Genomic DNA, 19546 nt, shown 5'->3' on the forward strand with positions numbered 1-19546 from the left:
TCTGTTAAAGCAGATGAGATAATCCACATAGAAGTATTCTGTTAAAGCAGTTGAGATAATCCACATAGAAGTATTCTGTTCTAGCAGATAAGATAATCCACATGGAAGTATTCTGTTCTAGCAGATGAGATAATCCACATGGAAGTATTCTGTTCTAGCAGAGGAGATAATCCACATAGAAGTATTCTGTTCTAGCAGAGGAGATAATCCACATAGAAGTATTCTGTTCTAGCAGATGAGATAATCCACATGGAAGTATTCTGTTCTAGCAGATGAGATAATCCACATAGAAGTATTCTGTTCTAGCAGAGGAGATAATCCACATGGAAGTATTCTGTTCTAGCAGATGAGCTACCCGTGATAGGAAACTGCAGTGTCTCCTGCTTCAGAAGTAGGGAGAAGAGTCAAATGAGATGAGATAGACTTCCCTACTTGGAGAAAAATCTAGCTCCAAATCAGGGAATCATCTTTATTTTACAACCACTGATTGTGATCTGCTTGAAGAGGGTATAAATGGTTTACTGGGTGCTGTCGCTCACGCTCAAGTGAGGGAGCCGAGGTTGTGAGAAGCAAGGTGACTTCTGAAGGTTCACACGGGTCATGTCTTACAGCATCTTTTGATTCCCAAACTTCAGTCAATGAATAGCGTGTGCTATGGAAAGAAGAGGCAAAGAAGTTAGGCTGCTAGGCCTGGAGAGGGGTTGGGAAAACTTCCAGAAACAGTGCCTTTGTCCTAGAAGCTTCCAGTTCAATGGAAGAACAAAGCCTTGGGTCACCTGTCCCTTGCTTGACAAGAGTTTTGATTGACCAGATGCTGATGTATTGAGCACTGTGTGTGTGAGGCCATGTTGGCTCTGGTCTGCCGAGTGTACAGGAAGAGATAGCTACGTTACTCTGGCTCCTGTTCCTAGTGCTGACCTACTGTGACTTTTCAGATGACAGTGACATCAGGGCTCTGAAGATGTGCCCTCTTATTATAACCTCCGCCTGGGCCAACTCTGGCTGCTAGACTCTAGGCAACTTGATCCCGAAGAAGGCCAGAGGTACCTGTGTTTGGAGTTGATTGCTAGAGACTAGTCTGGCATGCTGGGCTCTGCCTGGCCCTTGAACTCCTTGGACCAAATGAAAACTGTGCACCAGATAATTAATGTCACAATAGTAGTATGTGGATACATTTTCTGCTAACATATAACAATTAATATTTAAACATGAATAGAAATTATCTTTGAATGTTCTTAAGGTTTTTCATAATAAAAGTTTAGCTAAAGGGGCTGTAAGAAGGAAAGGGGCCCCTGTGCAGGGATGAAGATGAAGAGGGACAAATGTAATTTTTGCAGTTCACATCCTTTTAACTCACAACCCACATTTGAAGTTATATTGTGTGTGAATAAATTTTCACTTAAAATGTTTTCACAGGCTTTAATATATGACTATGAAGAAAGAAAGCAGAGCTGGAGAGAGAACTCAGTAGTTAAGAGTACTTGCTGCTTTTGCATTTGCATAGGCTCTCCATTCTCAGCTCCCCCATCAAGTGGCTCACAAGAGCCTGAGACTTCCATTCCAGTGGATGTAGTGCCCTCTTCTGGCCTCCTCGGGCACTGCACTCAGGTGGTGCACATACACATACACAAGTAAAATATAAAAGCCAAAAAAGAATTGAAGGTAAAAGGCAGAGTAGAAATAGCATATCTACAAACTATAAAGAGTGCGTTGGCTACCAGACCAAGCAATTCCCTCAAGCTGCAAGTAAAACGGAACAGTTCCCTCAAGCTGCAAGCAAAGCCATGTGGGCCCAAATCTCTATCCAGACCACGTTGCATTTCCATTTTGAAAACCACATTCAAAACAAACTAAATTACATTTGAATTCTCTTCCAGCCGTGGATATCCATGCTTTACAATGTAAATGTCACTGCTGATCTTGATATGCAACCACAGAAGAAATTCTCAATTTATATATGACTATGAGAGTTTAGTTTTAATGTACCGAGCTCCCTTGCATTTATTATGTCATCTGTGTGGCAGTATTTTTCCATTAATCTTTTAGTTCTGATTACCTCCTCTGACTCAGGAAATGTCTTTACTTCACAGTGCTCGTGTCTTGAGAGATTGGCTTTCCTCCTTGTGCCTGACCAAGTTTCCCTGATGTAGCTGTTAGATTGCCAAGGTTTAGGAGAGAAAACAGTGTGCTTTCAGTTCTAATGGAACTCTGAAAATCGGAATTACTCTTTGAAGAAATACTAACTGTGCAAATATTATTTAAAGAAAGCCTGGCTTTTGCTAGCAGATAAAGAATGTAATTAGACAGTGGCTGCCTGTTTGGCCTGCGCCATAGGAGATGAGCCAGGCAGTAGCTGGAAAGACAGATGTGTATGGTCAGACACGAGCGCCACACGGAGAAAGAAAAGGGAGGTAACAGGATGGCTTGTTCAGATTCACTGGGCAGGAAAAGTCAAGGAGTTGGCCTTTGCACACATCTCAGGAAGTGAGCCAGGAGACCCCTTGAAACAGAGTGTTTACAGAAGAGGAGGACCAGCCAGACATTTGAGAAGAACTGCCTAGTAGGTTCCAGGAGGGAAGCTTGAGACCTTGGTACCCAGGGGGGATAAACAGAGAGGGGCAGCCAGACCCAGTAGCTGAGGCCAAAATGCAGCATCCTGTCAAAATGGTAAGGAGAGGGTTCCCAGTGGATGAAGTTTGACTTTTGTTTTTAAACTTAAAGAATTCCCTAGGGTGAGAAAGGATGGGGCAGTGGGTGAGGTGTCACAGTCAGTCAGAAGAAAAATCTGATATTCTGACACACAGTAGGGTGACTAGAGTTAATAATAATGTCATCTGTGTTTCAGATAAGTAGAAGGGATATTTGAATGTTTCTAACACAAATAAATGGTGTTTAAAATGGACTAATAACCCTAATTTGATCATTGCACAATCCACATATATAGGAAAAACACCCTGTAAATGTTTGCAAGTATTGTATGCTAATCAGAAATTTATAGAGAAGTTTGGTGTGTTTTTTTTGTTTTTTTTTTTTTTTTTTTTTGGTTTTTCTAGACAGGGTTTCTCTCTGTAGCTTTGCACCTTTCCTGGATCTCGCTCTGCAGACCAGGCTGGCCTCGAACTCACAGAGATCCGCCTGCCTCTCCTCCGGAGTGCTGGGATTAAAGACGTGTGCCACCACCACCTGGTGGAGAAGTTTTTTTAAAGCACTGTCCTGGCTGTCCTGTGGGGAATTAACTGTAGAAGGTGAGAATGAGACATAATATAGTATGCTTTTAATCTCTGCTCCTAGGGTGCAGAGACAAGTGTTTCTCTGTGAGTTGAAGACACCCCAGTCTATATAGTGAGTTCTAAGCCAGCCAGGGCTATGCAGCGAGACTCTGTCTGGAAAAAAAGAAAAAGAAAAAAGGTGTGTGTCTGTGTGAGAATGGGAGCAGATGGGTGGTTAAGAGCTCTACCTCACTGTTCTAGAGAGTGATCATGGGGTCTAAACTAGAGCTATCAGTGGAGATGGGGAACCCAAAGCCAGATTTGGGGTCATGTGGAGAGTGATTAAGCATGGGCTTCATCACAGCACTCTTTATCTGTGGCTTTCTCCACGAGGATGGGAGTGGTAGAAGTTTGTACCAACAGAAGCTCTCTCTACACACACACACACACACACACACACACACACACACACACACACCAACCAGTGGCATCCTCTAAAGCTTCACACTGTGGGGTGAGCAAGAAACGTGAGTGTTCAGAAAGTGTATCAAACTCGGCTGAGAGATTAATATAGTCAGGACTCTCAGATGTTAATGTCTGTGCCTTGTTTTTACATTGGATTCGGGCTGAGACACGAAGAGCAGAATTAGAGGTGATGATGATGTGCTTGAGTGTCCAGGGCTGGGCAGTGCCCAAGCACAAGGTAGGGAGTCACTTTGTCCAGCGCTCGGCAGTGCCCAGGCATAAGGTAAAGAGTCACTTCTGGTCTCAGAACCCACAGAACCCGGTTATGCTTCCATTCATTCAGCCTGAGCAGAAGAGGGGAGTTTTAGACATGCAGCGTTGGTTTAACTGGAGTGTGTTCCCTGGCTGAGGGCCAGTGCTCCCAAAGAGGCATGCTGGTGTTCTCACCTCCCTCCCCATAGAAATCATTTCTGCCACGGTCTCTGATTCTTCCGCTCTTTCTTGTCCCTCATCCTTCTGAGTTCCTGTCTATCTCCTCCCCATTTGCCCTCAGCATTGGCCCGTGTTCCCAGTCTCTCCACTTAAGATGCATTCTCTGCGTCCTCTCCAGATAGCAGCAACACCCTATGCTCCGAGAGGAGGGGGTCTGTGTTTAAGGCATAGCTTTCTATGGAAGCTAACCAAACACCCAGATAACTTCCCATTGGGAATCTCCACTGTGCTCTCTCATCTGCCCTCCCTCTATTCCCACCATAACAGCATCAGGAGTCTTTAGGGTGCTCAGCAAAAAGTGTTTCTGTGCACCACAGAATCTCACAGCATGAAAAAGTGCCCTGTAAGCAAGATACAGTGTATGTAGACCAGGTTACATTTGTACAAAGGTGGTCAGTGCTGGTTGGCTTGACTTTCTACAGATTGTGGGGAGCAGTCAGCAGAAGGGGAATCTTGGGAGATGAGGTAGTAGGCATAGTCAGATGGCCAAGTGGAAAGGCTGGAGGAGGAAGCGGGAGACTGAGATGATTAAAATGGGGTCAAGTCAGCCAAAGCCAGGCCCACCCATAGAGCATCTTGAAGGAGACACAAGGACAACGGGAGATGATGTTTTGTTCTGTGAGGATGCCGTCCTTGTGGGAAGACTTACCAAAGGAAGGGAGATCAGAGTCAGCAGGCCTCCATCACACTCCCAGCATTCCCATCACTCATTTCCAAAACTCAGCAGATGAGGGCAAGCAGGGAATATTTTCAAAAGTAAGGAAATGATATTATTTTGCCATGAAGTTTAGTTCGGATGTGTTTTCCCATTTTAAAAGTCCAATCACCCTGCTCGTACCAGGGAATTACTTCAGCTGAAAATGACTCTATCCATTTTCTTCCCGCTCTTTGTAATAGTGACTTCGTGGCTGCTGAGGTCTTTTTAATAGTTCTATAACCCAGGTAAAGCCAGGCTCCTAGAAGCCAGCGTCAGTCCAGAGACATATTAAAAGGAACACCTGACATCATTGAAAGGCTGTTTAAACTTTTACTGAATGACCCCTAAGACCTGAAAAGCCATCTCATTCGTGAACAGCACATTGAAACTTATTCCTCCGTGAATTTCCGCCATTGCCTGTTCCCATCTTTCTTCTTTTGAACAACCTCAAAACTCACTCTTCTCTTGAATACCCTGCAACTATCCCTCTGGACCAGCCTGCTTAGGGCTTCCTGCTTCTCCTTACATCTGTTTGCCTCCCATTAGCCCTGCAACTCAAGTGCTATGCAGACTGGCCTGGTTCCTGGGGCTAACCTCCTTACCCCGCTCAGCCTGTACCATAGATCTCACTGGCTCCTCTGCCCTTAGCAAGCCAGCCTTCTGCTGAGTCCCAGGATGTCGGATACTTAACACCTGGACACATGAGAGAGACATTTCTCAGCATTCTGTCATGATTATCTGAGAATCTTTCCTCTACCAGAACTTCACTTGAGTCAGGACCCAGTGAGAGGAATTGAGTCAGATGGACATAGTCATTAGATTGTGGGTTTTCACAGACATACACACTCAGGTGCACATGCATGTGCACGCATGCACACACACACACTCACACCTGCCTTTGCCCGAACAAAAGGTAGCCGCACTAGTTAAGCGGAGTTCATGGTGTTGACTCAAAACACAGTGCCTGTTCCCGAAAGAGTAGGAGATTATTCTGAAGCAAACATGAGTGGCCATGGCTGTGGTGCAAGGATTAAGTTACCCTGAGTGATGGGTTCCACTGGAGCAGAGGTTGCTTGAACTTTCACAGGCACAGAACAAAACAAAGCCATTAATCAATGTTTGACCAATTCATTGATGGGGGTGACATCAGGTAGGCTTGTTACACAGAGCTGGGGTGGTGTGTGTGTGTGTGTGTGTGTGTGTGTGTGTGTGTGTGTGTGTGTGTCTCAGATGCCGCCCTTAGTTGTAGAGTTGACTATTGTTAGCTGTTTTTTTACTCTTTTGCGGGGCCCACCACCCAGCTCCCAAATAAATCACACATAGAGGCTTATTCTTAATTATGAACATCTGGCCTTAGCTTGGTTTGTTTCTAGTCAGCTTTTCTTAACTTAAATTGTCCCACCTACCTTTTGCTTCTAGGCTTTTCCTGTTCTCTTACTTCTGTAAGTCTTACTCTTACTCCGTGGCTTGCTGTGTAGCTGGGTAGCTGGCCCCTGGAGTCCACCTCCTTCTCTGGCTCCTCCACCTTTCCACCCAGATTTCTCCTTCTATATATTCTCTCTGCCTGCCAGCCCCGCCTATCCTTTCTCCTGCCTTGCTATTGGCCATTCAGTGTTTTATTAGACCATCAGGTGTTTTAGACAGGCACAGTAACACAGCTTCACGGAGTTAAACAAATGCAGCATAAACAAAAGTAACACACCTCAAGGTAATAGTCTACAACAGTTGATAGAAGCAAACGGTCTATGATGTAATAGTGGCATTTCAGATGTTGTACCTAATAGTGACAAAGATGTTCAGTCAGATACAGAGGTTGGTAGTGTTTATTGAGAGGCCTAATGATGCCTCTGCAGCATTCCGTCTCGCTCCCGTCATGGCATTCTACACAGTCTGTAGGGTCATCGTCTTCAGAGACCTCCACACTGGATGACCACGCACTCTCCTACTAATCAGCCGTCCTCTAAATTCATGGCTGTGGTCAGCGGAGGAAGCTCCTGCAGATGAAACAGACTAGAAAAACAACGTGTGCTTCTGGCCCCGCAGATAGTGAGTGGTGGGGTCCCCAGTCTTACATACAAAGAAGGACACGTGTGACAGTGCAGCCTTGTCTTGCTTATTGGTCCCTCATTGCTCTATAGTCTGCCAGTGTTTGTATTTATTCTAGATTTTATACAAAACATAAACACATACATTGTGTAAATTGTTACAGACCCAGATCTGAAACTCTGCCATACAAAAACCCAGCCAATGTCCCGTAAAATAGGACCATTAATGCCACTATGAGGAATGTTAACTCTGATTTTTTGCTTACCTTTTGTTTAAATATAAACAAACATTAGGTTTCATTATTGAATAAACACATAAAAGGCACAAGGGATTTGTATCTTAGTGACATTCACATACTTAGATTATGTTGTATCTTAACAGGGATATACATATACATATATATATATATATATATGTAATGTGTGTATAAGTATGAACAATCTCTGTACTTTCTCTACTAGACTCCCAAGGTCTAGATACTACTCATGTCCAATCTCCACAAAGTTTAAGTCCAAAAATATTTCTCCTTGTTATTTTTGAGCAACTGAGATCTCATTAAACCTTAAATGGTTTCATTTTGAAAGTGGTTTTATTTATCAGGATTATTTGACATAAACTCTGGAAAAAACAAAAACAAAACCTTTCTGTAAATGAGCAGAAGCCTTGTGTTAGGGATTTTCTTGGGAGCAGGCCATGTATAACTATCCTAGAAATTATTCGCTAATAACCACATTAGCACTGATGAGATCCCATGATACAGGTGCATTTACAGAAGTCATGGTTAGGAACTGCCTGACTCAGGACTTGATGACAGTTCATGCATAACATTGTTCCGAATTTAGGGTCCATCTAGTGAACCTTGGCAGTGAGATGCTGTAAGACTCGGTGAGGTGAGGGGTCTGCAGGAGACAGACAGGTTCTCAGAGAGCGAGCCGTTGCTCCCCTGCCCCGAGACAGCTGTTTCCCTAGAGCACCTTCTGTATCCCCTCCTCCCGTGTCCCCTGCAAAGCTTATCACAGAGTGTAGTCTGTATTGATAGGCGTTTTCCAGACCAGGGATGACTCAAAGTGAACTTAGATACGCCGACACGATCAAAACCTTCACTGTTTTGTGCACTTCGTACCTCTGCGTTTAAACTTCTGTCAGTCTAACGAATGTCACCCACTGGCTATTGCTACAAAAAGGGGACATAATGTTACATTTTAGAGACTAGGATGGTAAGAGAGAGAAGTTTAAAACCATGATGATATACCAGTTGTATATAGAAGTTACAGTGTCTGGGTTCCCAGCTCTACTGTTTCTAAGGTGTGTACATAATAAAAGGGAGAGGGAATGGGAGATGAAGAGGAGGAAGGAGAGAAGGGGGAGAGAGGAGATGGTGTATCTGATTAAACAAAAAAATTCAAATTTAATTAAAGGCAGTGACCCAGGGTTCAAGTAGGACTGGTATATTGTTGACTTCCTCCGCTCCTGTTCTTAGCACACATCCGGCCTCAGTTTCTCTCTTTGTGGTGCATACTTTTGAACACACCAAGTAAATAACAAAAATAACCCCTTGACTGTGTAGGAGCGAGAGTTTGAGAAATGGCCTTGGAGACATGCCTTAGCGGAATGCTGCCGTGGGCGGGGCGGGGTAGGACATAGAGCAGGGGAGGCTTGTGGAGCGGCAGAGTAGAGGGAGGTGGTTGAAGAAGAGGCTCTTTGACAACATCGAACATACTTTTTGTCCGCTTAGACTATTGGCCCAGCTCCAGCCTTCTGCCCAGGAACAGGAGAGGAAATGCTTCATGTCTCCTCCAACCAACATCACAAGGCTGTCTCCTCCCGAGACCTACCATGAGGCTTTCTGAGCTCTTCATGGCCGCGCTCAGCTCCATTAAATTAAAGGGGCTTCTAGGGAGGAAGCGGAAAAGAAAACCATCTCTTCTGTATTTTCTGTGCAGACATGTGCTTTTAAGCACAGATCATTCGTGTGTGTGTGTGTGTGTGTGTGTGTGTGTGTGTGTGTGAGAGAGAGAGAGAGAGAGAGAGAGAGAGAGAGAGAGAGAGAAGAGAGATTGTTGTTTACTTTGAGTTCTCTTTATTAGAAAAGGTTGACAGTCATTAGTGAGATAAGGAAGGATCAATTTTTTTTTAAGATTTACTTATTTTTACTTTTGTGTATATGTGATTATATATAGTGAAACTTGGCAGTGAGATGCTGTCAGACTCTGTGAGGTGAGGGGTTAGGGTTAGGAGAGATCAGAGGACCCAAGTTCCATTTCCAGCACCCACGTAGTGGCTAACAGCTCTCTGTGACTCCATTCCCAGGGGATCTGACTCCCTCTTCTGCCTAAAGGCCACTCATCATATTATTAATGTGATGCACAGACATACATGCAGACAAAATACCCATTCATATAAAGTGAAAATAAACATCTCCCCCCAAAACTAACACCCTGACTTTAATCAACTAGAAGGAGATGGGTGCTTTTTTTAATTCCAGGATTATTAAAAGTCAGAATTTTCACAAGCTTAATAGATGGAGAAGGAATGTCTGAAGATCTCCGGGAAGGGCATTCCAGCTAAGAAGGGCTCTTACCATTGTTTTCCAAGACTGGAAATCTGAGCCTACTTGGACACTCCTTTTCTCGTTTTCCTCAATGGCTGCTGCCCAGCAAGCCCCACCTCCTCTGCTGTTACCTTGAATTAGAGGCTAAAAATCCCATCCCAGATCTGTTTTGACTGAAGCCTGAAACTGTTTACAGAGGTGCAGTCGGCCTGTGTTCCTGACTTGCATTTTAATAAACCACCTGACAAGACAACAGGATGAAAGTCAAGACTGCTGGGTGTGGGGAGGAAGACAGCCTTGCTTCTGCTCTTCACCCAGTGGCCACACTGTACGGATGCCAGGACTCTGGCTTGTAGTGGTGGTTGTCCCCCAATGTGGGCTCCGGTAAAAGGCTAAGGTCGTAAATTAATTCCCCTGTGCCTCTGACAAAAGGAAATCTAGATTTCAGTAGTGATTCTCTCCCTGCCGCTATAACCCAAAATGCTGGGTTCACCCCCCTGAGGCCTGAAGACTTTCCTGCAGGCCGCATCTCTATGGAAATGCATGGCCTCTTCATTGATGGGCTGTCTGTCTCCAGACGGACTTCTTCATTTCAGGCACCAGCCTTCAGAAATCTGACAGGCCTTTGTATTTTCTTTTATTAAGTATTGTTTTTAAGAAATTGTTGCTTCTTGGAGGGTCTTACTGACTGAGGCCAGGATGAGTTTTGCATCCTGGGTTGTATAAGTAGTGATGACTGGCCAAGCTTGCCTTGGGTGGTTGTTTTCTCATTCTTTATACTTGGTCACATTGTATTGTCCTGACATTGCCCTGGCTGCTAATGACACCATCAGACCTCTCTGCTGTCTAAATTGGTCAGAGTTCTGTCTTCATGGAAAAAAAAAAAAAGCCCGTGTTTGAAGTAATGCTATTTTGAAAGTCACGACACCAGGAGCTTTTCCATTCATTGGAGAAAAATATTCATAGTTTGTCCATTACTTTCAATTCAGTTGTGATCCCTGGAGGGCTGAGAAATAGAGAGTGAATGTTTACTTTTCCACGCTGCTCAGAGTGTGATTACACTGTTGTGTGGTAGGTCAGATGGGAGAGGGAAGTGGGTCAGAGAAGAGGGGGTGGCCCTTCTTGGGGACACCTGTGCTGTGTGGTGTGCAGAGGGCTGGCCGCTCTTCCAGAAGTCTCTGCTCATGTCCTATAATGAGGTGTGATTACATGAGGTTTGGAGTCCTTGGGTAGAACATTATAGAATCTACCAGATGTGATGTTACATTTAATAATCGAAGGCTCAACTAAGTGTGCATTTGTTCAGTTAAAACATAGCAATTGTGTCATTTTGCCGGGATTTAGGACCATTAATGCCTCAAACTCAATTTGGGATGCCCATTTTTAAATTTTTATGTTTTTACCTATATTTTGATCTCTTTATGATGATGCCGGGGACATAATTATATCTGTTCTTTTTTAATTAGCAATGGTTTTTGCTACTTATGAGTAAACAATCCTTAATTAAATGTGTTGGTATTATTAACTTCCTTTTTTCATCTGAATATCAAATCAGAGTATGAGATTCTCTTGTTTACTTTTTTATTTTGAGATAGCGTTTGCTGTGCTGCCCAGACGGGCCTCAGACTCACAATGTAGCTTAGGCTGTCCCAAATACCAAGACCTTCCCATCTCAGTCTCCTGTGTGCTGGGATTACACACAGATCATCATTACAGGCAGTGAAATACTTTTACTTTGTATTTGTAGATTGAAATCCATCTATTAACTTGATAATTTTAGACTTGGGATTCCTGAAGGGCTTGTTACTGAAATTGTATCTAAGTCTCTCAGATTTCTTTGGAAAGAAGTAGAAATGTGGCTGGGGAGACGGCTCAGTTGGTAAAGTGCTTGCCACATAAGCATTAGGACCGAAGTTAAAATCCTCAGTGCTGGTGTAAAAAGCCAGGTGGGAGGGTGTACCCCTGTAATCTCAGTGCTCGGGAAGCAGAGACAGGGGTATCCTTGGGACTTGCTGGTCAGGCAGTCTAACTGAATTATCAAGCCCAGTTTCTGCAAGAAATGAGTGATACAGGAAGACACTAGACATTGACCTCTGGCTTCCACATGTATGCACAAGAACCCAACACACACACACACACACACACACACACACACACACACACACCCCACTCATCCACAAGCATACAATAGAAATGTAAATGGATTTTTCTTTGGGCTGCCAGCTCACAAAAAAACAACATGGAGACTTACTAATTATGAAAGCTCAGCCTTACCTTAGGCTTGTTTCTAAGTAGCTCTTATAACTTAAATTAGCCCATATTTTTTAAATCTACATTCCTCCACACGCTTGTTTGTTAGCTCATCTCCATTTTGCCCATCCTGGTTATTCTGGGTCTGGCTGGAGACTCTGCCTTTCTTCTTCCCAGAGCTCTCCCTGTCCAGAAGTCCTGACTGTACCTCCTGCCTGGCTATTGGCCAGTTAGCTTTTTATTAAACCAACCACAGTGACAGATCTTCACACAGTGTAAAGGAATATTCTACAACATAGAAATAAAGAAAAATTAATAGAATCAATATCTACCTTGAGTTGCCAAGTAGAAAAAAGCCCCCCCCCACACACACACACAAATGGCCTAGTCATAAACATTGGGTCTTTTATACACATTTGCATAATACATTAGCTTCATAAGGAGGAGAGAAACATTTGACAAGCACAATTTCTTGGGTGTTACTATAGCTAGTTTTCAGAAATATTGTATTAAGAGGTAGGCTAGGGAAACTATAACTACATTAGAAAGTTTTAAATACCAAAACATTTTATACAAAAGACATTTTAAGGAATATACTCATTGTACTCAATCATAGGCCATAAGAAAACATGTTACAGCTTCTTAGCTTGAAACACAAACTTTCTTAGTGATAGACAGCTATCTTTCTTAGAGGTGAGTCCATACCATTTTCGAAGCAGTTTGCTGATGAAATTTTCTAATTCCATCATTTCTGTGATCTTTCTACCTCCACAGGTTGGACCAAAGATGAGTCAAAATCACACCTGTTTTTTAACTAGTGTACCCAAGTCATTTCCTGTTGACAGGAATCTGGTGAAAATGTCATTCTTGCCATCGCCAAATCTCCATCCTAGAGGAGAACTTTGGCTGCCCTCTTTCCAAGTTTGTTCCGTGATGGATATTGATATTGAGATCTGTCTTCTCTTCTCTGGCCGTTGACAAGGCTAGGTTCCTTGTACAACTTTCTGGACTGTGCAGCCTCAGAGCCTTACCAGCCCATTGAGAGCTAGTTGATACTTGCCTCGGGGCCTTACCAGCCCATGGAGAGCTAGTTGATATTTGCCTCTGTGCATGTAACTTCACAGAAGTTAAAGTATAGACACTTTAAGTAACTGCAAACTGTCCGAATTTAATGTAAGAGCCCTAAAAGGAAAAAAAAAAATCAATTTCCAATTGATTTTATTTGTTCATCCGTACAACTCTGTAGTCATAAACGGCACCATATTTTTCAAAAGGGGGACAAATTGAAGGTGTGAACATGGAGCTGAAAATTGCTGCTATAGGCACTCCAGACAAATCGTCTCCTGGGGATAGATGAAGACATTCTCCCCAGTCTTCTTAGGCTGAGGTGTGGTGTTTCCCAACGTGTCTGGATTACAGAGCCTTTTAGACGGAAGAGCCTGTTTCTGATCCAGTGTTTCCTCACTGTCTAAGGTCTGCAGTGCAGACAAGGCAGAGCACCTGCTAGAAAAAACCCAAGATATGCATGCATGCTTCTTCCAGATTGTCCCAGATGAGCCACATGGAAAGTAAAGGCTACAAGAGAAAGGGTCTAATGTATGGCTTTGCCTTTGCTGACACTTTTCTGCCGTTGTGGTAAATTCCTTCCCTTTCTTTTTTAGATGAGTATAGAATCAAACCCGTGGAAGAGGTCAAATACATGAAAAATGGGGCAGAAGAGGAACAGAAAATCGCAGCCAGGAACCAAGAAAACCTGGTAAGAACTGAAGTTCTCTGTTAACAATGACTTGTGGGGACTGTTGGAAGAAAACCTGCATCGCACATTGAGCTGAGGCTCACACCCCGGGACAAGATTTCTGGAAAACGCTGTAGCTATTCTTAGCTTACCTGGAAGCTGCACCATTACCCTGTATCCTGTTTGTCTCAGAATAGGTCCCTTTTTAATCCTGATAAGAAAGGCTCCAGGGAAAACACAGCAGAATTATTAATGTTTCTAAAAGTCAAGTTGGAGGGAGTTAAAAAAAAAAAAAAAAGCCTGATGTAGGATTGAGATGTACTGGAGGAGGACCCCCCCCCCCCAACTCCCCACCTCCTGACACATATTCAGGTCAGGATGAATAGTAGTGTTTCATTATTCGAAACGTGTAATGAGGAGGCTGCCTTTCAAAGGAAAACCTCATACTTCTAAAATAGGTCTCCATCCAGAGAGCCTGTTCTTCACGTTCGTGGTTTTAAAGGTATCGCACTTTTGAGTTAATGTGAGAATCGTAATAATATGATGTTAGAGAGCTTCTTGCTCTGTTACAAATTACTGTACACATTCTTCCCCGGCAACCCACCGCTATGAAATATTTAGGCAGTTATCATCTTAATTGATTTTTAAGAGGTTAAAATAGTTAAGAATGTACATTTATTCAGTTGCCTTGGTACCAAATGGGCTTTGTTCATATTTCGCATATATTTTATATTTAGATTATTTGCCTCTATGATTGAGCAAATGTACTTTTTAGAATTTTGTGTAACGTTAAGTATTTTTGCTTCACTGACATTTTTTTCTAATACATATTTTGTCCTTTGGTGACTTCCGCCGCACCAACAGGGACTGACGTGGTACGAGCCACTACCCCACTACCCGTGGCTGTCATTTCCATCAGACTCTAGGGGGTGTTTAGAGGGTTTGTTTGTTTCCTTCATTCTCTTCTAAACATGTGAACAACAGCCCTAAATAGTAAAATGTCAGCAAGTGAATATTTGACATCTTAAGTAGTGAAAATAAAGGACTATCCATAGAAGGACACTTGCCTGGGACAGCCTGGCCTTGGCTTCCCCTTCTGAACCTCTGTGTGGTGTGCTGGTCTCTTGGGATCCTGAGGAAGCTAGAGACAGAATTGCCCTCACTGCTCATCCTGCTGAGGTCAGGAACCACCCCCACCACCACCACATCGTTGCAATCTGTTGACTCTTCTGATGCGTTCCTCGTCAACTCATCAGAATTGGCTATAGTGAGTGACCTGTGCAGACCAGACACACCCTTGAAGAGAGAGAGACTTCTGGTCAGTCTGGCTGATCGGTGTGGCATGTATGCCAACCCCTGCTCCTTTATTTGACCAGATGCTCAGGGTCCATACTGCCAATGACAGTTTTCCAGTGTGCAGACATTTGCATGGGAATGGGGAGGAGATAGATGCCTTTGATTCTGAAATGAGCTGGCTGCTTTCCAAAGTGAAAAGTGATTTTCAGTTATCTGTTAGTATGTTATGGCTATTAGTTTATGTCAGTGTCTAGTCTTAGCGGTACATGCTACCCAGTAGTTGCTCAATAAATGCTTTTGCTCTCCAATCTTGAGCCTTTTTGGCCACAGTTTCCATGGCTGAGGAGTCGTGTCCATGCGTCATTGATGTCCTCCAAATTCACAGACAGAAATATATTCTGGTTTCTGTCATTCTTTTGCGTCTACATATTCCACTCTGCTTCTCATTATTTAAGGTCTTTGTAAAGGGAACCTTTCTTAATGAAGGCAAAGATAACAGAATCTGTAAAGAGGGAACTTTCTTTCCTGACAGCAAAGTCAGGTACTTTTGTGAAACAGAACAACTGCAAGACATAGATAGGTAATAGAGACGTAAGAGCCTGGGAGAAAACATCTGTGATAATAAACAGTGAGGCTCACATCTGAGATACATAAAATAGACCTCTAGATAAGAAAGAAAGGGGTAATCTGTTAGAAAAATAGAGAAATGAATAGACCAAGCGGTTCATTGTAAGCCATCTAAGGCCGTCGGCATACAAAACGGTGTACTCCATCACTCGGACTGTGCGCATTCTCTCGGAGACACCAGTTCTCTCTCCGTCTCTGAAGAATGCTGTCCCCCACTCCCCCCACGGCATGCTTGCCTGGGTTTCTGGTGGGCTGCTCTCTAAAAACACTTGTGCTTTTTGTTCATCTGATTTTGTATTTTCCAAGAGCCAGAGGTGTGCCGGTTCTCAAACCGGTTTGTGCTGGTCGAATGTCATTGTAATTATGTAATTTAGTTAAATAATATGCAAGCCAGTGAAACACCCGGCGTGGAGAGAGCTGTTACAGTGAAATTTAAATGGAGTGCTTTGAAATGTCTTGATGAAGGCAGGTTATTAAAAGCTTGCTGTTTAATTGAATTCTGCATTCAGACTCCTTTACAAGGTCTTTACTTTCTCGCTTCACTTAAGAAACCAAGCAGGAGTCACAGCTGTCTTTGAGGACATGGTCGGTGAAGGAGGTGCAGAGGTAGTCCTCTCTCGCTGATCCTCACAGAAAGGAGAAGCCATGTTCTTCTGACAAAGGATGGGGGAAAAAATGTGATCTTGATATTTTAAAATAAAATATGTTTACTGTACATACACATTTTATATGCCCCTACTTTGATTCAATGACTTTAATTGCCAGTTGGAATGCTATCACCTAATACGACTTACTGTAATTAGGAAAATACAAATTAAAAGGTGGTCCCATTTTTTTCACTCATTAGATTGGGGAAAAGTTGAAGTTGGATAATAGACTTTGGCAGGGTTGTAGGAAACTATGTGTTCGCATACCAATAGTAACCGCCTCTCTCCGAGGACAGCGTAGTGGTTGGCGTCTGTGAACGTTGAAGCATGCATATCCTTGGCTCAGCACTTCCACGGCTGGTATCCAGTGAGCAGCTGCCTGAGTGCATGTGGAAGCTGGCACAAGACATTCACCACTAGTGCTGTTTATATTGGTTTTTAAAAAATTGAACGAAAAATTATCTTCCTGTCAGTAAGAGACCAGTAGTTACATCCCACTAAGCAACAATTAAAAATAATGAGTTGGAACTGTTATGGGAGAAACCATGCCAATTTCAGCCCTGATATATGTACTGTGATGCCATTTAAGATATTTTTAAAATGAACCCAAAACAAGAAAGCCCTGTATTTTCCCACAAATATCCATGTATATGCAAAAACTTATAGATATTTCAGAAAGCTGTGATAGATGTGTTCCAGACTAGCAGCACACAAAGTTCAGCTAACTGATTGGCAAAATGGGCATGATTGTGGAACTGACTTTAGTGAGAAGTTGTGCCAGTTACATAAGATTAGCACAGTTCCTGGCAAAGACCATGCCACATTGGCTATTATTTAACTTTTGTTAATGGAGTTGTGTTGCTTAGGAGCAGATGAGAAAGAATTAATTATTTGTTCAAGGGAGATTTTTATTATTTAAACTTTGATTGAAAATGCATTTATTCAAAGGGGGTAAAATAACAAGTTCCTAGTTTTGACTACTTCAGAATCTTAAGTAGAATCATGACATTTTCTTGTTGTCTTGGGTAGATAGAGTCCGTGTGAGGGAGGGCTGGAAGTCAGCCAGAGGGAAACACGAGAATCATCAAGTCTTATGCTATGGAGGTTCATAATTTTGCACGTAAATAATTTAAACGGGTATTGCTCTAGACTTGGCAGTATCCAGCCCTTCCCTCTGCTAGTGTCTTAACAAAGAATATTGCATGTGTAGTTTGGAAGCCCTCCTCACTGTTAATAAAACATTGTCTGGTTTGCTTTAGTTAACACTTACTATTCTGAGGACATCCTCCCCCAAGAGCTGTGAAACCATTTCATGCCAATTTGTTTACTTTGCTTGTTTAGGGTATGTGCTTCCTAGATTTACATGTGTTGCATTTATTTTTATTCACTCTTTGAAGATATCTTGGTATAAATGAGAAGATACTTTTCTCTCAGATGATACACAACACGAGTTTTTGCTTTCTGTCTTGTCCTTGGCATTGAAGGATGATTTAAAACACCTCTCTATGGTGCTAGAGAGATGACTCAGTGCTTGGTAAAGAGAGTTTACTACCCTTGGAGAGGACCCTAAGCTTGGCTCCAACAACAGTGTCAGGTAGCTCACAACCAGCTGTAGCTACAGCTCCAAAGAACTCCACGCCCTCTCCTGGCTGCCTCAGGAAAGTGCACTCATGTGCACATACCCACACATGTGTATCTGTGCACATAATTAAAGATAAAAAAGCAAATTAAAAAAACACCCGTATCTAAATCACTAGTTCCTAAATACAGCCAAGGAACAGAATTTTTTAAATGAAATGTTCTGATGTGCTTCATCAGGGAAATGGAAGTGGAATTTAGTTTTATGAGTGACACCCCCCACACACACACACACACCCCTCTTAAGTCTGTGAGTTTTCCAAGCATATCCCCAGTGCACTGAATTTCCCAACAATATCAGGGCATTTGATTGCAGAGAAGGCTTGACATTAGGAAATACCTGTGATAAGACACAGTGTACAGTGTACTAGAAACACGTGAGCGTGTTAGGAGCAGTGACATCATCTAGCTGCTAAGTAAGGAAGTGCCCCTTGCCAGAGGGCTCCTTTTCTGCAAAGTACGGAAGTGAGGAACAGCTGGGAACATGAACCAGAGAATGTCTGTGATTCCACTGAGTGATTTAGGTCAACAGGAAAGCCAAGTGCTCCAGACCAGTTACCAAATCACTCTAATTATCAGTATCTACTTTGTAAGAAATAAAGGGCCTCTGAATGAAGGTTATAAACTTCAGGTGCTAACACAATGTTTGTTCTAATCAGATAAGCACCCCCATAGAGATGGTCTCATAATTAGCAATGCAGAAGTCCACGGGGACCGCATTGGTTTAACTTGTGGTACCGTGTTTACCTTTACTGTGACTCTCAGAGCAGCTAATACAATAGCAAACTGACTTTTCTGCTTAAAGTTTGGCGTGCTGATCTTGGAGATGACTGTTTTCGACCGCTTGTCCTCAAAGGCAAGGTTAGATCATTCTTTTTAGAAACCAAATAATGTAAAACGCTCTGACTTTGAATTGTCCCGTTTTCCAACATCGCTAGTACATTTTAGAAGGGGATACATGAACTGCCCGTGGCTGAGGTGGTACTGATAGAGAAGTGGGGCACCGTATAGACCACCTCTGCTCCAGCTGCAGCTCGGATTGCCCTCAGGTTGGGGCTTAGGTGAGTTGTTGGGTATAGCTGAGGTCTGAACTTGGAGAGACTTGCTTCCTGGCTTAAGGACCTATGGAGACTGAAAAATTCCCACAACGAAGCAAAGGAAGACATGCTTGGTAGCTTATTTCCATGAGGAAATGAGTTACCTGTCTTGATATAACCAAATACCCAAGAGAAGGCCACATAAGGGAGGGAGAGTTCATTCTGGTTCACAGTTTGCGGGGATCGTGTCCATCACGGAGAGGAAGAAAGACACTGTGCAGTTTCAGGGTGACAGGAGTGTCCCACTGAGACTCCTGCACACTTGGTACAACAGGAAGCAGAGATCAGACAGGAAGTGGGCAGGCTGTCAAACCTTAGGGCCTGCCCTCCAGTGACCTACTTCCTTCAGCAGTATTTCACCCCCTGAATGTTCCACAACCTTCCGGAGCAGCACCACCAGTTAAGGACTGATGCATTCAAACACGTGAACCTGTGGAGGAGATTTCACATTTAAACCACAACAGCAGGATACAGACTTTCCTATAATGTAGTTATTGCTTTGTCATTAGACTTAGTCCAAGGACATATAGAGTTTAAGTATTCTAAGGATGAGGAATCCTCTTCCTTCTTCGTCATATGGGTTGACATCAGCCTAAAGTTCTTCCAGGTAATTATCAGCCAGAGGAGAGCAGAATATGTGAGCAGAGGGCTTTGACATCCTTCTCTCCCACTCTGTTTTACGGAGAAAGAGTAGCTGGAAGGACAGACCCTCTTCGTCCATCCCGGAAGACTTCCTTTTCCCAGCTGGCATTTTTTGTGTCACGTGAGCCAAGCACATTCAAGCTCTTACAGATTA

The 19546-nt window shown here is 43.1% G+C and overlaps 1 protein-coding gene across 2 annotated transcripts in view; it reads left to right on the top strand.

Annotated features, from left to right (window-relative positions):
* Positions 1-19546, top strand: part of C15H1orf21 (chromosome 15 C1orf21 homolog) — a 195744-nt gene that overhangs the window by 103194 nt on the left and 73004 nt on the right. For both annotated transcript variants that reach the window (XM_059280164.1, XM_059280163.1), the window contains one exon: positions 13372-13466. In XM_059280164.1, coding sequence (XP_059136147.1) covers positions 13372-13466 — 95 coding nt within the window. The remainder of the gene's footprint in view (positions 1-13371; positions 13467-19546) is intronic.

Source organism: Peromyscus eremicus, chromosome 15 (genome assembly GCF_949786415.1).
Source record: "Peromyscus eremicus chromosome 15, PerEre_H2_v1, whole genome shotgun sequence".
Classification (NCBI taxonomy): Eukaryota; Metazoa; Chordata; class Mammalia; order Rodentia; family Cricetidae; genus Peromyscus; species Peromyscus eremicus.